Here is a 22,259-nt window from a genome sequence, read left to right as displayed (position 1 = left end):
AAGGCAAACAGTTACACACAAAAGCATAAACACTTACAAGTACCTTAATTTTCAGCTTGCAATAAGGGTAATAAGTTTGACATACATATCCAGAAAATTAGACAAGGTTATTTTTGGCACAGTAATACTGCCAAACACACCACCACTCAGTGCAAGCTTTGTTTGCCAAGTCCCAAAAGTGGCCTGACATTTTCTGTGCAATGAACATTTTCTCCCCCCACTACCATCCCATTCGCTGGGCAACAACAGCAGGAAGGAGACAGAACATGGGGACTCAAGAGGGAGAAGGATAATACTTGATTTGGGAGAAAAGTTATGGGCTACTTGTGCTAAAAGAGAATCATCACAGAATTTGTATGAGAACCCAATGCAAGTACTGACTGGAGTATGACCTGGAGACGGAGACATCTACCAGAGTCATAAATACAAGGGCTCAAACTGATGTCTGGCCATTTTTAAAGGGACAGATGAAGTATTTTTCTCTAATGAAGAAAGACAATTAAAAATAGAGACTTTTCTTATTGGAACTGCTAAATAAAAATGTATCAAAGTGGTTTTAAATTTGATGAGCAGTTATCAGTTGAAACTGCAATACAAAAGGGTCACTTAAAAAAAAAACCTGAATAACCCACTTGTCCCCCGTCAATGTACACGATTAGAAAATATTTACACACTGTAATTACAAGCAATATAAGCAGTATTTTATACTTTGAGATTTTGTACACTTTACACAATGCAAAATGAGAAAAATATGAACACTTATAAAATTACACACAAATAATGTATCTACAAAGTATTAAATTACAAAGAGTGAAAGCCCCCATTGTTGGGCAGATAGATGCCAGAGTTTCAAGCTTCTGTCAAATAGAACTCTTTGTATCTATCTCATTAACCATAAGTGGCATTTTCTAATAATACCCTTGAGAGGTAGTATCGAGATAATAATATTCTTACCAGTAAACTCAACAGAATAAAACTTTTGTTGGGTCTGACTCCTGGAGCCTCATTCAGTCGGGGTTCTAAGGAATTGGATTTACTTAGTCTTCCCTATAAAATCTCTAACTGCTCAATGCTTGACATGGGCTCAAAAGTTACTTATGCTATTGTAAATGATAAGTTTAAGATAAAATGCTTTTAACTCATAACCCTCAATTTAGAGGTAGAAAGCTATTTTTCAAAAATTATCTTCTCCCCTCTCAAACCATAAAACCCAAGTCCAATTCCCTTCCTCTCCATCATCTTTCCCCCCACAACTGGAGACATCAGAATGCTCAGGAAAGCAGTGTCATCCAAGTCAATATTGAAAGGAAAAAAAAGTTGACATTCTCATTCAAGAAACAACCCCCTCCACAAAGGGACACTCAGTCAACAAAAGAATTTTTCAGTTAGCTAGTAAGAGTCTATTACTACCAAAGGCTTCAAAGGGCCCTTGGGCTAATAAGACCAGCATGTGCACTTCTACTAACCCTTCACCATTTAAACCCAAGGATGGCTTTCCAGTGTTTAAGAATATTTAGAGCAGCTGTGGTTTTCAAGTGCAACAAATTTAAAATACAAGCACACACACGCGCGTGCACACACACACACATACACACACACGCGTGCACGTGTGCAATGTCCCAAAGAATAAACACCATCCAGGTCTCTGCCAAGCTTACATACTCATGAAAGTAAGGGTTTTGGAAACTTGTCCAGATCTTTAAGCTTTTATACTATAGACTTCTGTAATATGGCTGACCAAGGGCCAGGATTCTAAGATTTAGCCAAATTCTAAGATTTAACCAGTATTTAAAAATTATATATACACTTAAAAGGAATCCAAAACAAACTGCATATGAATGTTTTGGCATAAAAACAGAGACACTATTTTATAGCTTAACCTCTTCCCCTTAAGGGGGATCTGACAATATACCAAATTTCTGTTTCTTAACCGTTTAAATGTATTTTAAAAACCTAACAGATTTCTAATCTTGAATAGTGAAGGAAAATGTATGGATTGAAACCTCCCTGTGGTTTATAGGAGTTACAGAAGAGATTTATTCTTTTTGTTATTAATCTCAGTTCTAAGTTTTCTTTTTGAGTCCTAAAATAATGAAGGGGAAAATTAAACCCAACTGGAACTTGGTCTTGATTTCCATGTCAAACTACTCAACTTGGTCCAAACCCTTTCCTACATATTTCCTGTGATTATCCAAGTGCCATAAATACAATCCAAAAAAACAAAACAAAACAAAACAAAAGGATAACTGGCTTACAAATTAACAAGAGGAGTTAATAGGGGCAGGTTAGACATGCAACTCTTAGCTGCTTCTACCCCTCCCCTCTTGTTATAGGATTCTGCTCTTTTTAAAATGTCAGTTGCCTTAAAATTAAGCAGATCATGTTTCATATCTGCTTCAGAAATGGCAATTTCTTCATTACCAGCTTCATACTAGATATTCAAGTGGCACATTTGCAGCACATTTTCTTAGCATTCCACTGGAGTCTGTAGCATTCTTTCTACTCCTCTAGGAAAAGGTCTTATTGAATTTCTCTTGGTTCATATTTTTGCTGCCTCAGCTCCTGTTAAGAATCTGGTACCCAGAAGTCATGAAGCTGCCCCTAGAAAAGGGAATGGGGAAAAAAACAGGATAAAGGAAAGTCAGATTATGCATTCATCCTTATAAAACTACTAATCATCAAACAAGGTTCTGGTAAAGGAAGTAATAAAATCTTTATATTGTACATTTCTCTGAAAATTTATGGTAATCGGAATCAGTTTTCACATTTTGTGGTCTAACAATTAAAAAAAGCACAAAATAAGTCCAAGATGTTTTCCTCACCAACACACACATGTGGAGGATCATATTTAAGAAGATTTTGTAAAATGTTAAGCTGACTAGTAGAGAAGTTTTGGTATTAAATTCATTTTATTTTAATACCACATCAGCAAAGATGGCCAGGCTAAAACAAGATCTACTGAGATTAGAAACTGAAATAACAACAAAACATTAAGATTTCTCAAAGAGCAGGCATATCTTATGAGGGGCAATAACAGCAAGAGAGTCAAAATGCAGAAGAGTTGAGATTACTTTTCCTAATTAATCTTCAGTGTTCCTGTTGCTTTGACATAAACTATAAGCAACTTCTAGGTCCAATCTACTGAAATTATGGTTCCTGGACCAGCAGCATTGCCATCAATCTGAGAACCTGTTAGAAATGCAGCATCTCTCAGGTCTCACTCCAGACCTACTGAATCAAAATCTGCATTTCAATAAATTGATGCCTATATGCACATTAAAATTTGAGAAGCATAATTTTAGACAATAACATATCCGTTAGTTTGTAAAAGGCAAATTTATAGTATGGCAAATGTAATACCAGGTGCTTAAACAATGCCCCTCTTAAGCAAAGTCCCCTTAGATATGATACCAAAAGCCTAACAAAGGGAAATAAAACTGGACTTCATCACAGTTAAAAACTTTTGTTCTACAAATGATCCCATTAAGGCAATGAAAAGACAACACACAGAATTAGAGAGTAATATATTTGCAAATCATACACCTAACAAGGGACTCGTATTTGGAACAAATGGAGAATTTCTACAATTCAGTAATAAAAAGATAAAAAACCCAATTAAAAAATGGGCAAAGGATTTTAATAGACATTTCTCCAAAGAAGCTACATGAATGGACAGTAAGCATATGAAAAGATGCACATCATCATTAGTCATTAGGGAAATATGAATTAAAACCACAATAAGATTCTACTACCAACCCCCTACTATAGCTATAATAAAAAACACAGATAATAACAAGTGTTAGCAAGAATGTGGAGAATTTAGAAACCTTATACATTCTGGTGGGAATGTAAAACAGTGCAGCCACTATGGAAAACAGTATGGCAATTCCTCAAAACATTTATCATAGAATTACCACACGACCAGCAATTCCACTCCCAGGTATACACCCAAAATATTTTAATTTGAGAACATATGTTCACACTAAAACCTGTGTAGTGTTGTTCATGGAAGCGTTATTGACAACAGCCAGGAAGTAGAAGCATACCCAAATGTCCCATCTAATTAAGTGGATAAATAAGATATATTCACACAATGGAATATTATTTGGCAATAGAAATGACATACATGCTACAACATGGATTCACCTAACATTATGTGAAAGAAGCCAGTCATAAAAGACCACATAGTATATCATTTCACTTACATGAAATGTGAAAAATAGGCAAATCTATACAGGCAGAAAGAATAGTGGTTACCTAAAGGCTTGGGGGGAGTTGGGATAGAAATGCACGTGGTTGGGGAATGGGTGGTGGCTGCTAATGGGTTCTGGGATTTCTTTCTGGAGTGACAAAAATGTTTTAAAGTACATTAAAATATTTGGTGGTGATGGTTACACAACTCTGTGCATATACTAAAAACCACTTTAAATGAGTGAAATATGATACGTGAATTTTATCTCACTAAAGCTGTTGAGAAAAATGCTCCCCATGAAAATATCAACCTCCATTTGATGTAATGTGGTATTTTAAAATGGGCTCAACCATCTCTGGAAATAAATTAATAAATATAAAGCAAACAAAAACTAAAAAACATACACAAATTATTATACTGGAGTTTTCAGTTTATCTTAAGATACCTAGAAGCAACTGCTCTGTCATTTTTTTTTAAAACAGTATAAAGAAGTACCATTTAGCAAAACTACTAAGAATAAATAAAACTGTTTAATAAAATGACACCTGAGTAGGCCGACAGTTCTGGATTATTTCCTGCCATTTTCCATGTATCCTGGCAACCAGGTCTTTTACCTTAAAAATATCAAAAAGGGGAAAAGGGATCAGATCAAAACATCCTTAACTAAAATCAATTTAATGCTTGATATGAAAGATATGATAGTTGTGACAGGCCCATACCCAACAATTCAATTTAATTTTGTCAAGAAAGAGAAAATAAACTACTCATCTTCTGGAGGGGCTTTCAAATCATAGTGATTAATGTAAGACTTTTCTCAATCACCATAATCTAAATTACTGAATGCTTAGGACTCTATTTTCCCATCAGTTACTAAAGATCATCCAGAAAAAACATATTCCTTCCCTGCCAGCAAGACACTTATATTTTCAACTTGCTGGCTTTTGAACACCCACATAGAGAAGCTGAATTGTGGGCTTTGTTATAGGGCCCAAGGCTTTGGCTGTCCTTGTCTTTCCAACTTCTATTTGAAAGACTCAAGGCCACAAAAATGGCTGTCATTTGTTCCTTCCCACATTATCAGAAGATCAAAGATTCACTGTACTGTCTCTCTAGGTTTCTGCAAAGTACTATGAATCCTCTTTAAATCCAAAGTATATTCCACGTTTGTAGGTTTAGTGAGTCTCTGCCTGAAACTCAAGCTTCCCTACAAAACTCTAGAGATTCTCAATTAGTTCTTAAACATAACTGCTTCAGAAAAATGTTTTAAACAAGTCAAGAATTTTATAGCTGCTTTAAGTTTATAAAGTAAATTAAAAGGTACTTTTTTCTCCATTTAGAGTTCAGCAGATTCGGTTTCTCCAAAATAATCACCACCTTTTCTATTACAGGTTGTGAAGAGGCAACTCCTCAGCAGACCATCCCCCGACACAATTTCCATAGACCCCTGTGTCTCTCTCCACTCTAAGAGAAGCAAGCCCTGGCACCAATCTATGCAGGCCCTTGGCTTTAAGAAACAAAAACCTTGGGTGGTCCCCTTTTAGCACATCTGTCAGCAGTAGCCACTACCACTAAGTTCTACGGGCCAGTAACCCTAGTCAATGTTCAAAAGAATGTGCTTCTTTGAAACTATGGTTTCCCCTCTAAGTCAAAGAGCTATCCCCTACATATTTCTGAAAATCTGCAATCTGATACAACTTCATTAGTTGCTCATCTCTGTATTTAACTTAAATCTACTAAAATAAATACACATACTGAATCCAAATGGGCATTGTTGAAATGACTAACCTTTACAGCTAATTAATGTAAGATATAAAGTTACAAAGCTGAAACTTCACATTTACTGATTTATCCAAACACAATGGCAAAAAAGAATCAGCTTTACATTACAAATGCTAAAAGATGATTTGGAATTAAAAAATCCTTAAAAGTTTTTTAAAAAAGTGTTTAATGTTTTAGGAAAAACTTATTTTATTAATACTCAAGTTGCTTTCCTAACTCCATACTCATAGCCAGCTTTTCTACTGTCTACTGTCTTGGAATATACTAAACTTTTAAGAAAAAAAGCTTATAGCAAGCTTACTGCTGAATCATTTCCATCCTAGAGCTCAGACTGGGTGATATACAACTCAGAAACCTGAAGAATCCTTCTTTAACACATTCTTTAATGGGACATTCAAAGAAAAACAGCTAACCTATTTCTTCTCTATGAACAAAACAAGTTTTCAACTATCACAAAATTGCTTTTAATCCCCGAAACTAACTTAGGCATAAAAGTCTTAATTTGTAATCAAAAGAAACTAATTTTCTCTCTCTTTTTTTTTAAGATTTTATTTATTTGTCAGAGAGAGAACATAAGCAGGGGGAGCGGCAGGCTCCCCGTTGAGCAAGGAGCCCAATGCGGGATTTGATCATGGGACCCTGGGATCATGACCTGAACCAAAGGCAGATGCTTAACCAACTAAGCTACCCAGGCGTCCAAGTTTTATTAGTACTGGAAGAACTTTCTCTTCAGGTGTCAGGAGTCTTATAATAGAGAGTATAGTAAAATGGAAAATATATTTGTCTTGAGATTTTTCCCTTTCACTTTTTTAAAAAAAGTAATCTCTTTGCCCAATGTGGGGCTCAAACTCACAACCCCAAGATGAAGAGTTATATGCTCTACTGACTGAGCCAGCTAGGTGCCTCTCCTTTCACTTTTAATTTAGCTAGAAGTATTTAGTAGAAACTGATTTCTGTTATTAAAGGAGAAAGTCATATTTCTCATCTTCTATGTTTTTTTTTTTTTTAAGATTTTATTTATTTGAGAGAGTGAGAGCCAGAGAGCACAAGAAGGTTGAGAGAGCACGAGCAGGGTGAAGGGCAGAGGGAGAGGAGCCCCCTCTTCTCTCCCCACCCACCACGTGGGGCTCAATCCCAGGACTCCAGCATCATGACCTGACCTGAAGGCAGACACTTAACTGACTGAGACACCCAGGCACCCACCCTCCCTTTTTAAAGAGAGGCTTATTCGCTTCTCTTCCTCAAATATTAATGTAATCAAAGCTAGACAACAACAAAAAACCCTAACAATTCTTATGAAAAACAAACACTTACCTTAGTTCTATAAAACAGTCTTGCATCTTCCCTAATATCACACTTAACATGCTTTTCCAAAGCCCCACAGAGGTGCACGAAGTGTTTCTGTGCGAAACAAACATGAGGGATGAAAACAACTCTGAAGCGTTGCAAATTAACAAAGAGGAGATGATGCTTAGAACTAACAATCATTTAAAAAATCTTTCTCCAGTTACTGATTTCTGATGTTAACCATAATATAATACCAGTCATATCACTGAAAACAGTAACTGCCACAACAATAAGACTGTTAAGGTTTACTGCTAACATAAAAATATACACAAAAATGAAAGTCGTTTTGCTGTATATTAAGCTACATTAATGAAAATTAATGCTAGAATTCTGACTGTGATGTAATGCTCAGAAATTTAAAGAGTCCTTCTTTTTTAACATATTCTCTAATGGAATATTCAAATACCAGCCAACTTACTTTTTCTCTTTGAACAAAACGAGGTTTAAAAGTAGTGTCTTGACAAATTAAGTGTCTTAAGCTTTAGAAGTGTATAGTCCAAAACAGTCACTGGCATACATACAGTAAGGTTGAATATATAAGGTGAGAACGTAAATGGACACTCTTTGGAAGGGAAATGTGATAACCATTATTTTACAATAATTAAAATTTGAAAAATTTACAAGCTTTGATCTAGCAATTCTAATTCTAGTAATTTATCCTAAAGAAATGCTTGTATAGGTTGGTAGACATACACAAATAAGCATGTTCATGTTAGTATTGTGTGTAATCACAAGTATCAAACAAAGATTTTGAAATACTATAGTTACTAGATAGAAGTGCTAATATCTTAAGGCAAAAAAAAGATAAGTTGCAAATAATATGAATAGTATGACTCCATTTTTGTTAAAGTAATTAAGTTAGTATATGCACAGATTATGGAGAAATTTATAGGAGGGCACTGGATAATAGGAGTCTTTCACTTTCTACCTTATATAGTTTTATAATAATTGAATTGTTAAACAATACTCATTGCTTTTAATCAGAAAAAATTATTTAAAAAAATGTGAGGTCCATATAAGAACAATACAGATAGATGACTACATTAGATTCCAATCAGGAGAGCAAACAGTTTTAGGGGCAGGCAGGTGGCTGGCTCAGTCAGGGGAGCATATGACTCTTGATCTCGAGCCCCATTTTGGGTATAGAGATTACTTAAATAAATAAACTTAAAAAAAAAGAGCGAGAGCAAACATAGTGCTATGTACAAGAGGAGTGTTTATAAAAATACATGAACCACCACAGAGAGAAGGAAAGCATCAACAAAATGAAAAGGCAACCTACTGAATGGGAGAAGATATTTGCAAATGATATATCCGATTAAGGTTGATATCCGATTTGGTTAATATCCAAAATATATAAAGAACTCAACACCACACACACACACAAAAATCCAATTAAAAAATGGGCAGAAAACTTAGACATTTTTCTAAAGAAGACCTACAGATGGCAAACAGATACATGAAAAGATGCTCAATATCATTAATCATCAAGGAAATACAAATCAAAATCACAATGAGGTATCACCTTACACCTATCAGAATGGCAAGAATCAAAAGACAAGAAATAACAAGTGTTGACGAGGATGTGGAGAAAAAGGAACCCTCATGTACTGTTGGTGGGAATGTGAATTGGTGTAGTCACTGTGGAAAGCGGTATGGAGGTTCCTCAAAATATTAAATACCAAATGACTTAGTCATTCCATTACTGGGTATTTACCCAAAGAAAACAAAAACATTAATTTGAGAAAATATATGCATCCCTATGTTTACTGCAGCATTATTTACAAGCCAAGAATGGAAGCAACCCAAGTGTCCAGTGACAGATGAATGGATTAAGAGGATGTGGTATATATATGTGTGTGTGTGTGTGTGTGTGTGTATATATATATATATATATATAATGTGGTACACACACACACACACACAAACTAGAATACCACCCAGGCATAAAAAGAATGAGATCTTGCCATGTGAGAAAATGGATGAACCTACAGAGTATGATGCTAAGTGAAATAAGTCAGACAGAAGACAAATACTACATGATTTCACTTATATGTGAAACCTAAAAAACAAATGAATAAACAAACAAAAAGCAGAAACAGACCTATAAATACAGAGAACAAACTGATGGTTGCCAGAGGGTAGGGGGTGGTGAAGGGATGGGCAAAATGGCTAAAGGGCAGTAGGAGATACAAATTTCCAGATATGGAATAAGTCATGGGTATAAAGGGTACAGTATATGGAATATAGTCAGTGGTGTTGTAATAGCATTGTATGGTGATAGATGATAGCTACACTTGTGGTGAGCATAGCATAATATATAAACCTGTTGAATTACTATGTTGTACACCTGACATTAATGTAACATTGTGTGTCTATCTAAAAAAAAAAAACACACCAAAAACCCCAAAAAGCAAAACAAACAACAGAACCAAGAAAACCCCACAAGAACCCCCAGTGTTGCGTCCTTTTCACGATGACTAAGGAGATAATACTAAGTTTTAAAACAGGTTGGAATACTTACAGTATGAAACATGATGACTTAAACAAGAACTTTCCCCAGAAGTATGGATTATGATAGTATGGGAAGGACAGAATACTTCAAAATGAATATTTAACATGGGGAGATAATTAAGAAATGCATATGTAAAGTAGCCTGACTTACTATCAATTTAATTTTGAAGGCAAATATTAGTTCTAAAGGAAAAAAAGTGAGTGGGAGAAAAGACGGGAAAAAACCAGCTAATAGCTGGCCCATTTGGTGACCTTGGTATCTTATTAATGTATTACATTGTTGTCAAGTTATGATGGTTAAATTACACTCCAGTAAACAGAACTAACATGTGCAGACAAATAATTCTTGCTAATGATATGGTTGCAAAGTTACTATTACTTTCCTCTTTCCAGTGTACACTGGGATTTCTATAGCAAACCCAAAGTTAACTTTTATGAAGTTTTCTTCTATATAAAGAACATTCATTCATTCCATCAATAGTGACACTTATTAAAAACAAAAAACACTAAAAACTACCTACCCTTTGTCCAGAAGAAAAAGAATGAGAACAACTAACTTCACCAACTAAATGAAGAAGAATGTAGGTCAGGTAATATGCCTGTTAAAGAAATAAATAACACAAACACCCATGAATTAGCTAGCATAGATATCATTCCAGTTTACACATTAGGAGAGTTGCCCAGGAAGGACTAAAGAATTTGCTAATAAAGTTAACTGAGCTGGTAAGTAGGAATATCCAAGCATTTAATCTAGGCTTCCTGACTTCTAACTCAAGTGCATTCCTTTTACTATCTCACAAGTGCCCTAGTAAAGGAGTACAAAAAATACTCCCAGTATTAAATTACCAACAACCATCCTTTTACCTCGGTTCTCAACTCTCAAGGTTACTTAAGAATTTCACGACAGCAATAAGTAAAAAATATCATTCACTTTATAATTGTGTTTGCTATAATGTATCTAAGTCTCCAAATCCAGAAATGCCCATGCTATCAGCCTGTTGTTAGGAAACTGGCATCAGTTATACTCATAATGTACTCTTCTGAGATGATCTAGCCCCAGATACCTGCTTTTCGAGTTCCAAATGAAGACTATCATCAATAGTGCCATTTGGCTGTTCAGCCCTTTTCTTCAAGACCATTTTCTTCAACAAATCAGAAGGCTTCATTTGCACAAGATAGCGATGTAGGACTGATATCTATCAACAGAGAGGAGAAACAATATTAAGCAATACAGTTGCTCCTTCTTAGTCTACTTTTTTTCAGTGGTCCTCTGTTCATTTTGCCTTCTCTAATTTTGCCCCTTTAGCTTTCTTTATAGTCCAGTGATATCCAATTCTCCTTTATTTAAAAGTCCTCATTTGCTTAAAAGGGGCTTTAAATTAAAAGGTTCAATACTTGTAATTGAGGATAAAAGCTTGAGGAGGAGACCAAATGGCATTACAACAGAGGCCAAACAGAACGCTTTCTCTGTGAAATTATCTGAAAGTCAGCAAAGCTGAATCTCCCTATGAGTAAAAGTCACTGAATTCTAAAAAGAATTCTCTTTTGATGAAAGTAAGTTATCACTGAAAAGACTGACAGTCCCCATATCTGGAATCAAATCTACCTGAGCTCTACTAATGAAGAAACCAGCTGTCCCTTTCAATCTCTCTGTCCCACAGCACCCTGTGCATACCTCTATCATTGTTCTTACTACATTGTACAACAAGGGTTTATTTTGTTTCAACCTAGATTATGTTTTCAAGAGCAGAGTCTCTAATTCATTTTTTTATCCCTAGGACCTAGTAGAGAATAGATCATCTTGTATTGAATTGCAGTTCACAGAAGAACATATCTAGACCAGGTTAGATGTTGAGTTTTAAAATTCCAACTATGTGTATGTAGCCCATGTAGCTCCCTTAGTGTTATTAATGTTTGTAAAAGGCTTTCAGTACCTTTCAGTGGAGCTTCCGTTGGACATATTTAAACCCACTCATCTATACATGATATATTTACTACTGAATGTGATAAAATTGCTAACCTTGATAAATAATCATATAGTCATATTTATATAGCACATTTTGATTTTCCCAGTATTTATACATTAATTCATCTAATTGTCCACAACCAACCTATATGTTACTGAATATGATATCATGTCAGTGTAATGGATCTCATTAGTTAAGTACCATTCTAAAGATTATATGAATAGTATTATGCTTGAGAGTTGAGATCTAACCCCAGAACTTCTGACTTAAGAACCATCAATTTTCCTTACACCTCACTACCTTTCCCATTTATGAAAAGAAAACAAAAATATTTATACCTGTAGATTATTGGCATTAGGGATATCTTCACGTTTCTCATCCAAAAGCTTTGAAATAATCACTAGGCTGAGGCACTGTCTTAGTTGCCTGGAATTAGAATTTAAAAGTATTTAGAATGCATTTTAATCAATACTGTTTGAGAAGCAAATGAATGAGCCCAAAGTTCTTCTAATTGGAAACATTGGAAACATGGCTAGTATTTCAAGAGAAGACAGTATAAGAACATATAAACTTTAATAGAACAGTAAAATTTTCATGTAAAGTATTTGTGTATAAAGTTAGAATTGCCTGCAAATCATTAAGAGTCTTTATCTTTGGCCCTGCTGATATACTGATAGAAAATCTATTTTATTGCTCACATTTATATTTACTAAAGTAAAAAAAAAAAAAAAAGCGAATTCATTCATTTTCATGATATGTGTCATCTGTATTAAGTTATAAGATAGGCTAAAATTAAAAATCAAGAATATCACAAAATGATCTGAGTTAAGTATTAGAATCAGGCTCTCAATGCTTTTTCCCACAGCTGACTATGAAATAAAAGACTGATCTAACATTCAAGGAACGATGAAAGGAAATAATGGACCCAAAAGTATTTCATTAATGTAAATATAAATTTTTCTTAATGTTTAATTCTCAATTTTCAATACCTTCCACGTGATGTCCAGTTAGGAACCAGCTGTACCAACCACAGAAGGTTGTGTGGATGATCAGACAGTTCATTTATGGCCAGACAGAGTTCAGGCACCTGAAAACAAAGAATGAGCAAGATTTTTCAAATAGGTCAGTGAAACCAAATCATCCACATCTTCTTCATCCACACCTTCTTGCCTTATGTGAGCATTATGACAAAAAGAGCACTCATTTTTAGAAACAGCATGGAGCCTAGAACCTGCTAAAACATACACAGTACACAGATTCAGTTTTATCTTAAACTTTGGAACACACTGAACAGATATATTTATCAGAATTTCACTTGGCTTTCATGTTTTTTTCTGTCATACCTATACCTATATTCTAAACAGTCCTCCCTAGAAGAATACAAATCTAAATCTAAAGAGATCTAATTTAATTTATTTGAGAGAGAGAGTGTGTGTGTGCGTGCGTGCACGCAAGCAGGGGGAAGGACAGAGGGAGAGAGAATCCTCAAGCAGACTCCCTGCTGAGTGTGGAGCCCAACTGGAGGCTCCATCCCAGGACCCTGAGATTATGGCCTGAGCCGAAATCAAGAGTCAGACGCTTAACTGACTGAGCCACCCAGGTACCCCTAAATAGAGCTAAATACAAATACCAGCTTCTAAAGGTGTATAATGAGAGCTGCAGAAGATCATATATGTTCCTGACCTGGGATTTCTTGCATTTTGGGGATCCTCAACTATTTCAGTATTTAAGGTCTAACAAAATTGCTTCAAAATAATCTCTGAGTAGGGGAAGAAAGTATGGGATGAGGGTAACAGATGAGACAAGGTTGATTATGTCTTGTTAATTGCTGAAGCTGGGTGATAAGTACTTACGGGTTCATCATACTTGTCTTTCTACTTTTGCACGTGTTTGAAATTTTCCATCAAAAAAGGTTAAAAAATGTAATTCTTCTAACAAAAATTATACATGTTTACCCTTAATATGGCTATAAACGTTCAACTCCAATTTTTGTTGTATGTGTGACTTTGCTTCATCATTTCATGTAGGTCTCGCCTCAAAGGTCACTTCACAAGGGCATTCCCTGACTGCTTTATCTGAAACAGCAGAAGATTCCTGCCTTGCTATTCTTTATACCCATGTCCTGCTTTATTTTAATTTGTAGCCCTTATTACAACTTGACATAGTATAATATACATTTATTATTTAACCCTCTAACTAGCATAAAACTGCTATAAAGGCAATGGATTTATCTTTTCCAGTGCTATATCTCCAGCACTTACATTAATGCTTGACCCCCAATAAATCCCCCAATTAACAATTTTTTTTTTTTTTGGAATGAATAGCTGCAGTTTTAGAGAAGATTCAGTTATCATAAATTTAATACAGTTCCAACAAAGACAGTAGCTTCCTGTTTATTTTTCATCTGCCAGAGATCTTAACTGAGCTTAGAAACTATTAATTCCATATGCACTATGAAAGTCAATTTGTGATGGTATACAAAAAACCAACACTAAAACCAATACAAAAGCTTTAAGTATGGTTACCTTTGTGTTCCAATCTCTAATGTTTTTCATCAGATTTATCAGGAGGCTTTGAAAGTCCACTAGAGGAATCTGTTTCAGCTGTTTTTCCAAACTCATTTTAAACAACATTAAAATCAGCAACATTATTTCACGATCCTGGTAACCTTCTGGATGTATAGATGTACACAAGCCTAGAAACTGTGACAGAAGTACAGAGACAAAACAACTTAAGGAGATATATTTTACTTGGAGAGTTTAAATTATAAAAACTTTCTGACAAAAAAATGCAAAAGAGAACTTATAGAAAACGAAACATCAGATGTCTAGAAAAAAGGCAAGAAATACTCATATTAATAGAAATGTAATAGCTGAATTAGGTGACAAGATAAGTATTTTCTTCTCCAATTTTCATTTTTGAGATTTTTTTAATGGTTCAGTATCACTGACTTGATTCAGCCACTAAAAAGTTTTAACACTGTTATTAATTCTTAATCACTAAGTTATAAGTAATAACTTTTTTCTCTTCATACATCCTAATTCTAAAAAAATTATTGGTTCTAAAAATACTGGTTTCTAAAAGCTTCTTGGTAAAGGTATCCTAGAACTATATTAATTCTATAAATCTAAAGTTCCCTTTTACTCCTAATATTAAAACAAAAAATAAAAACAGCAAAAACAATGTTTAATACAAAGAATACTGCCAACAAGTTTCAAAGATTGGAAATCACCTGGTAAAACACTAGTGATTTTGTTTTAAAACCACTAACCACAAAACTAAATGGTTCCAGTACTGTGCTAAAGACATAAAAGAGTTTTTCCCTACCTTAACCACATTTAAAATGTTGGTTTCAGGAAGAGTTGAAAAAATTGGCTTACAAGATGAATCTTCACTTCCTTCCCCCCCCAATGTCATCTGTGTTTCAGAACTATGGAAAAGTGAATAAAGCAATGTGAAATTAGGCACAAAATAATTATTTTAAGATCGAACAACAAAAAAGTTTTGTTGAGGCATAATTTACATATAATAAAAGGAATATACCCATTTTATGTTTTGATAAATATATATAGTAGTATAGCCACCAACAGAATAAAGAAGTAGTAGAACATTTCCATTACCCACAAAAGTCCCTTCATGCCAGATCCAAGTCACTTTGCTATCTCGCACTCCAGGTAAACACTAATCTGATACCTATTTCTATGCATTAGTTTTCCGTTGAACAGCTACTTTTTATAAGGCACTATCCTCATTGTTCTTGGTGTCAGAGAACTATGTAGAAGGTGGCTCTGACTACAAAAGAACTCATAATAAAGGTCTCATGAATAGACAGCAATATAAAGAAACAATTCTAAGCACCGCAGTTTTGGTTGAGGTAATCAGTGAAGGTTCGTGGAGGAGGAGACACATCAATTTGGCCTTCAAAAGGTACTTTCTTATTTAATTTTTTGAATAATAATACCTTCATATGGTTAAAAAACTCAAAAGGTATCAAGGAACAGTACTGCTGTGAAGAACTGTCCTCAGTCTAGGCCTTTTGCCATCCATTTCCCCTCCAGTCACTACTAGTTTTAATCCTTCCTTCCACAAGCATTTTATGTATATACAAATAAATATGTATTCATTTATTTGCCCCCCCTTAATGTAAATGGCAGCACACTATATACTCTGTTGTGTACCTCTCTTTTTTTCACTTAATATATCTTATACTTCCATAACTATATATGAAAAGCTTTCTTAGCTTTTCAAGTCCCTGCTTAGTAGTCCGGTGCCTTCCTAGCTGTAAACCTCAGGCAAACTACTTAACCTTTCTGTGCCTGACTCACCTGTAAAATGGAATGAGAATACTATCTAACAGTTGTAGTGACCATTAAATGAAGTGCTACATTTTAAGCCCTTAGAACTGTGCCTGGCATATAGTAAGCAATATGTAACTATTAGTAGTTGTGATGATGATGATTAACGTACCATGATTTAGTAATCTGTTCCATACAGATAAGACTGTCTTGCTCTTATTTTTTTTTTTTAAAGATTTTATTTATTAGAGAGAGCAAGAGTGAGAGAGAGCACAAGTGGGGGTGTGGGTTTGAGGGAAAAGCAGATTCCCTGCTGAGCAGGGAGCCCCATGTGGGGTTCGATCCCAGGATCCCAAGATCATGACCTGAAGGCGGATGCTTAACAGACTGAGCCACCCAGACCCCCTGAATGTCTTGCTCTTAGAAACAGCGCTTCAACGAGAGAGACAGGTAATATTTTAGTGAGCTGACACTGAGGATGGAGGTGAGGGATCACTATGAGGAAGAGCCAATGCAATGATGACTAATACGGAGGAAGAGCAAGCAGATCAATTTGGTTAAAACAAAAGGGACAGCAAAACAGAAAATAGGTCAAATTGTAGAGTCTTCAATACAAGGTGTAAAAAGGCTTGAGAACAGAGGAGAAAGAAGTTCAAGGCTATGTTTCATAAAAGGAATCCTCCAACAGTGAAAGGAATAAATATCTTGGAGGTAGAAAGCCCCTGGGGAAAAGGAGATTTTTTTTTTTTTTTGCCAGGGTAGGCATGAAAAGAGGATCTGAATTAGACTAACACAGGTAACAAAAAAGGAAAGAACAGCTGTGACATGAGCAGAGGAACTAGAACACAGGGATGTGAGAATTGAAGGAATGCAGAAGAGAAAGAGGTTAGTTGTGACTCAGATTCTAAGTCTGTACATCTAACAATAATGGTCAAGAAAAGAACTGTTCGACTATCCTTTAGTATCTTACTCTCCCTATCTGAATATTTAAGAGCCTTCAAACATTTCACACACACCAACAAAAGTGGTTAAGTTGCATGTGAGTCTTAGTGAGAAGAATGAGTTGTGGTCATATCTCAATAGGATTCAGTCTGTACTCATGTTGCTTAAACAGGCATTTCATCATGGTTCACTCATTCCTTCACGAGCTCCTCCTTGCTTTCCTGTGCTCACCAATGCCTACCACTGCAGAACAACAGTGACTACAGCCATCACCTCCCTGCTGTAGTCACCAAACCTAACTGATGCCAACTCTTTAACTGGTAAGTTACCAATAAAAAAACCCATTTTGCTGAGTATTATCTGCATGTATTATGCCTTAATGCATTCATTATATATCTTTATTTCACTATTTCCACTACAGTACCTGCTTGCAACAGTGAAGAAAAATTCAAATCTGTTGCATACAACATACATGACCACATGTTACTGAATTCATGAAGTGTTAAATAATAAAATAACTGGTATTTTAACTTTTTAAATATAGGTGGTTTGAGTATTTTAACAATGTTTGGGGGAAATGGTTGGGTTTTTTGGATGGGCTGGGAAAGCATTATTTTCCCTATTTAAAGTGATAGAACATAGTCTTTATCTGAAAATTTGCTATCCAACATATTTTTAGATACAGATTATATCTGAGCAACAAGGGATCCTGTATGGAGTGGAAAGAGAACTAGAGAGGTAAGAGTTTGGCTTTGGATATAGCAATAACAAGAATTTACCTTTTTTCTCAGAAGTGAAGATGAGTATATTCTCATATTTAAGAACCAGTTTTATTTCTGTGATCAGTTTATTCCTTTGTCCATTTTTCTAATAGGTTATTATCTTTTTATTAATTTGAAACTAAATCTTTACCTGTAACCACAGCTGTTTCATTCATACATATATGCATGAATATGAAAAATTCATATAAATATATATCTCCCTCCCACTCCCTTTTGAAGCTTTTCTTTTGACTTTGTGTATAGTGATTACTGTCATGGCAAAGTGTTTTTAATGTGGTCAAATAAGTTAATTTTCCTTTATACAGCTTTTGAGTGTTAGTTCATACACAAAATCATTTTCCCCTTTTCTAGGATTATAAAAACCTGCTGGCTTCTTCTGTTACTTTTTTTTTAAAGATTTTATTTATTTATTTGACAGAGACAGAGATAGCGAGAGCAGGAACATAAGCCCCGGGAGTGGGAGAGGGAGAGCAGGCTTCCCGCCAAGGAGGGAACCTGATGTGGGACTCGATCCCAGGACCCTGGGATCATGACCTGAGCCGAAGGCAGACGCTTAACGACTGAGCCACCCAGGTGCCCTCTTCTGTTACTTTTATGGTTTTATTGTATACATTTAAATCTTTGATCTATCAGTTTGAGGTATGGATGCAAAATTTTTTTGCAGATGGCTATCCAGTTTTCCAGATAGTGGATAATACCAGATACTTAATAGCCTACTCTTTCATTTATGGAAATAGCTTTTTAGCATTTACTAAGTATCTATATGTATTTGGTTCTATTTTGGACTTCTTTTGTTCCACTGACAGAACTTTGCATGTTGTACTTGTCCCATACTATTATCTGCTAAGGCCAGTCCTGCCTCCTAACTCTTCTTTCTCAAAGCTTTTCTAGATATTATTTTTTTCCATATAACTTTACAGAATCACTTGTATAGTATCAACTCTCTCCTTCCCCACAAAATATCCCATTGGCATTTCTTATTCAAATGTCATTATGTTTATGGTTTAACTTCAGGAGCTCTAATCTATTTATATTATAATGTTGAATTTTCCTATCTGAAAGCATGGTATGCTCGTCCATTTATTTACGTCTTCTATTTTGTTTCTATACACACACTCACACACACTCTCTCTCTCTTCAAGTTTATTCCTAGGTATTTCATATATTTTTCTTGCTGTTGTAAATGAAGTCTTTTCTTCCAGTTTATCTTTTTTTTTCTAAGATTTTATTTAAAAAAAAATTTTTTTTTTAAAGATTTTATTTATTTATTTGACAGAGAGAGACAGCTGGATAGGGAACACAAGCAGGGGGAGAGGGAGAAGCAGGCTTCCCGCTGAGCAGGGAACCCGATGTGGGGCTCGATTCCAGGACCCTGGGATCATGACCTGAGCCGAAGGCAGATGCCTAACAACTGAGCCACCCAGGCGCCCCTTATTTTTAAAAATTTTTAATGTAATCTCTGCCCCTAAGGTGGGGCTCGAGTTCATGACTCTGAGATCAAGAATCACATGCTCTACCAACTGAGCCAGCCAGGCACCCCGCAGCTTATCTTTTAAACTAGCTACAGCTCATATATCTAAAGGTTACTAATTTCTCTTTTTAAACTTTGTACCCTGGAATCCATACCAACTTCTCTCTTTTTTAAAGATTTATTTGATTTATTTTAGAGAGAGGGAGAGAGAGAGACAGCAAGCGAGCAGGTGAGTGGGAGGAGGGGCAGAGGGAGGAGGATAGAGAGAGAAAATCTTAAGCAGACTCCCTGCTGAGTGCAGAGCCTGACGTGGAGCTTGATCCCAGCACCCTGAGATCATGGCCTGAGGCAAAACCAAGAGTTGGCCACCCAACCAACTGAGCCACCCAGGTGCCCCACCCCTCCTTTTAAGTAGGCTCCATGCCTAATGTGGGGCTTGAACTCACAACCCTGAGATCAAGAGTCACATGCTCTACTGAATGAGACAGCCAGGTGCCCCATACCAGTTTCTCTTACTTGTTTCTTTTATTTGTTATAGCTTTTCAGCCGACTTAGGCTTCTTTGCATACATTAACACACTTCTTCTGCAAATAATGAAACTTTTGCCAACTCATTTCCAGTTTTTATATCTCTTATTTTTTTCTCTTACCTAATTGCTTTGGCCAGTATTGCCAACAGAATAATGTCAAATAATGTCAAATACTTATCTAATTGCTTTGGCCAGTATCACCAACAAATAATGTCAAATAACAGAATAATGTCAAATAACAAATAATGTCAAATAACGTCAGTTTCATTAAAAAAAAATTTAAAAATTTTAAATGTTTCTATATCTTCCCTTTTTTTTTTAAAGACTTTATTTATTTATTTGACAGAGACTGAGACACGGCTAGAGAGGGAACACAAGCAGGGGGAGTGGGAGAGGGAGAAGCAGGCCCCTCTTGGAGCAGGGAGCCCGATGTGGGGCTCGATCCCAGGACTCTGGGATCATGACCCGAGCCAAAGGCAGATGCCCAATGACTAACCACCCAGGTGCCCCTATATCCTCCCTGTTCAACTTGATGATGACTTTCAGATTAAGACAGATGTTAGGAATGTATCTAATTCAAGATCCATTTCAACTTTGAGAGATTTAAAAAAACCAAGAATGGGTACTCAAATTATCAAATGAGTATTAACTCTTATCCTATTACAAATTATTTAAAAGAATGTTTTTGGGAGTTAATTATGAAAATAAAACTTACACTAGATTATCTTCATTAAAGTCTGGCTGAAGATTCTCCAGAGGAAACAAAGATCTGAAATCAATTCCCATATTGAAAAACACAGCTGCTATATCAGATAACGATGGGATCCAGGGCCAAACTGGTGAATCACTGAAGGTATCTAGTTAACAGAAGAAAATATTTTATCCCAAATCCCAGGTTCACAAACACAGTTGCAAGGTGACAGTCTGCATGTGAAATATGGATTATCATGACGATTTTAAAGAAATGACATCTGGTAGTGATATGTTAATGATATAGTTATTTAGAATGATCATATAGGAATTATAGATTTTCAAGTAAATGAAGGAAATGACATTTATTAAAGTATCTGAGAGTGATGATGAATAAAAGAGTATAACTCAAAAAGTAACACATTTTGAAAAGACTGAAAATAACAATGGTAAAATACCAACTACTCCTAACACAGAAAGACTTTACCATCTTCAGTGCCCATATAGTCTCAATCCCCAAAACAAGTGAAAGGTGTAAATCACAATGCTTGTTTTATTATAAGGGATCTCAAAGGTGAGAAAACAATTGTTACATTTTTGTAGTACTTTCAGTCTCCTCAGTGCACAATCAGTACAATACTTGTTCACCAATAAGCCAGTTAAAGTTAATTGGCTAAATAAATAACAAACTTGCAACTATTTCCATTTACCCAGAACAGTAACCCATGAGTTGGTAAATATTAGGTTAGGGCTGTCACTTGTAAGGTCTTATACCGTTTTTCTCAATGCAACTAGAAAAATGCAGATACTCATTTTTGATTGGAGTTTCATGTCATTAAAGATTTTAGATCACAAAAAATAATTTTTTATTCTATATTTCTGAATATCCTAAATGTTTAGCAACACGAAAGAGACTGTGTAAACAGCAACCAATAATTCACACAGCTAATCAGAGTAAATTCATATACTCACCATTCCTAATCGTTATTTCCATCAATGTACTTAAAATCTGCACGGACACAATACAGTCTGTATGAACCGACATCATCTGCCAAAGCAGGTAAGAGTATTAAAAAAGAAAGAAAATGAGCATTTACTATTTGCCAGGCATATATAAAGGTATTTTATGTGTATTTTCTTTAAAATGTATTTTATATGCATTTCATTTTAATACTTACAATAACCTTATGAAGTGGTCATACATTACACATGAGCAGACAGGCTCAGAGAGATTAAAATACTCTACCTAATGTAATACATGAGGAGTTGGAACTTATAATTCAGGTCTAATTCTAAAATCAGGGCCCTTTCCATTCTAACATGCTGACTGTTTTTACAACTTTCGTTTATATTAGACAAATATTTACATTTGAAAACTATCAAAAAATGCCTTTCTAGTTCATTTGTGCAATGAAATCCAAAAACCATAAAGGAAAAGGCTGCTAGTTGATCACAGGCAAAAATCAAACCACAAACTAATAAAAATATTTGAAAAGATACAAATAAGCAAAATAATGTATCAACATACTATTTATTTATTTACTTATTTATTTTTTAAGATTTTATTTATTTGTCAGGGAGAGAGAGAGCAAGCATAAGCAAGGAGTGGCAGGCAGAGACAGAAGCAGGTTCCCAGCTAAGCAGGGAGCCCGATGCAGAACTCGATCCCAGGACTCTGGGATCATGACCTAAGCCAAAGGCACACGCCCAATGGACTGAGCCACCCAGGCATCCCTATCAATATACTTTTT

The 22,259-nt window shown here is 35.3% G+C and overlaps 1 protein-coding gene across 2 annotated transcripts in view; it reads right to left on the bottom strand.

Annotated features, from left to right (window-relative positions):
* Positions 1–18: 18 nt before the first annotated feature.
* Positions 19–22,259, bottom strand: part of SLF2 (SMC5-SMC6 complex localization factor 2) — a 44,668-nt gene continuing 22,427 nt past the window's right edge. For both annotated transcript variants that reach the window (XM_035027369.1, XM_035027377.1), the window contains exons 10-20: positions 21,481–21,556; positions 20,534–20,675; positions 15,127–15,229; positions 14,325–14,501; positions 12,789–12,886; positions 12,138–12,225; positions 10,897–11,028; positions 10,354–10,431; positions 7,286–7,372; positions 4,738–4,806; positions 19–2,601 (exon numbers count right to left, since the gene is read on the bottom strand). In XM_035027369.1, coding sequence (XP_034883260.1) covers positions 2,566–2,601; positions 4,738–4,806; positions 7,286–7,372; positions 10,354–10,431; positions 10,897–11,028; positions 12,138–12,225; positions 12,789–12,886; positions 14,325–14,501; positions 15,127–15,229; positions 20,534–20,675; positions 21,481–21,556 — 1,086 coding nt within the window. In that variant the 3' untranslated portion in view covers positions 19–2,565. The remainder of the gene's footprint in view (positions 2,602–4,737; positions 4,807–7,285; positions 7,373–10,353; positions 10,432–10,896; positions 11,029–12,137; positions 12,226–12,788; positions 12,887–14,324; positions 14,502–15,126; positions 15,230–20,533; positions 20,676–21,480; positions 21,557–22,259) is intronic.

The sequence above is a fragment of the Mirounga leonina genome, unplaced genomic scaffold, assembly GCF_011800145.1.
Source record: "Mirounga leonina isolate KUSES-001 unplaced genomic scaffold, KU_Mleo_1.0 Mir_114, whole genome shotgun sequence".
NCBI lineage: Eukaryota > Metazoa > Chordata > Mammalia > Carnivora > Phocidae > Mirounga > Mirounga leonina.
Note: the sequence above shows the minus strand (reverse complement) of the source record. Positions and strands in the feature narration are given on the sequence as shown.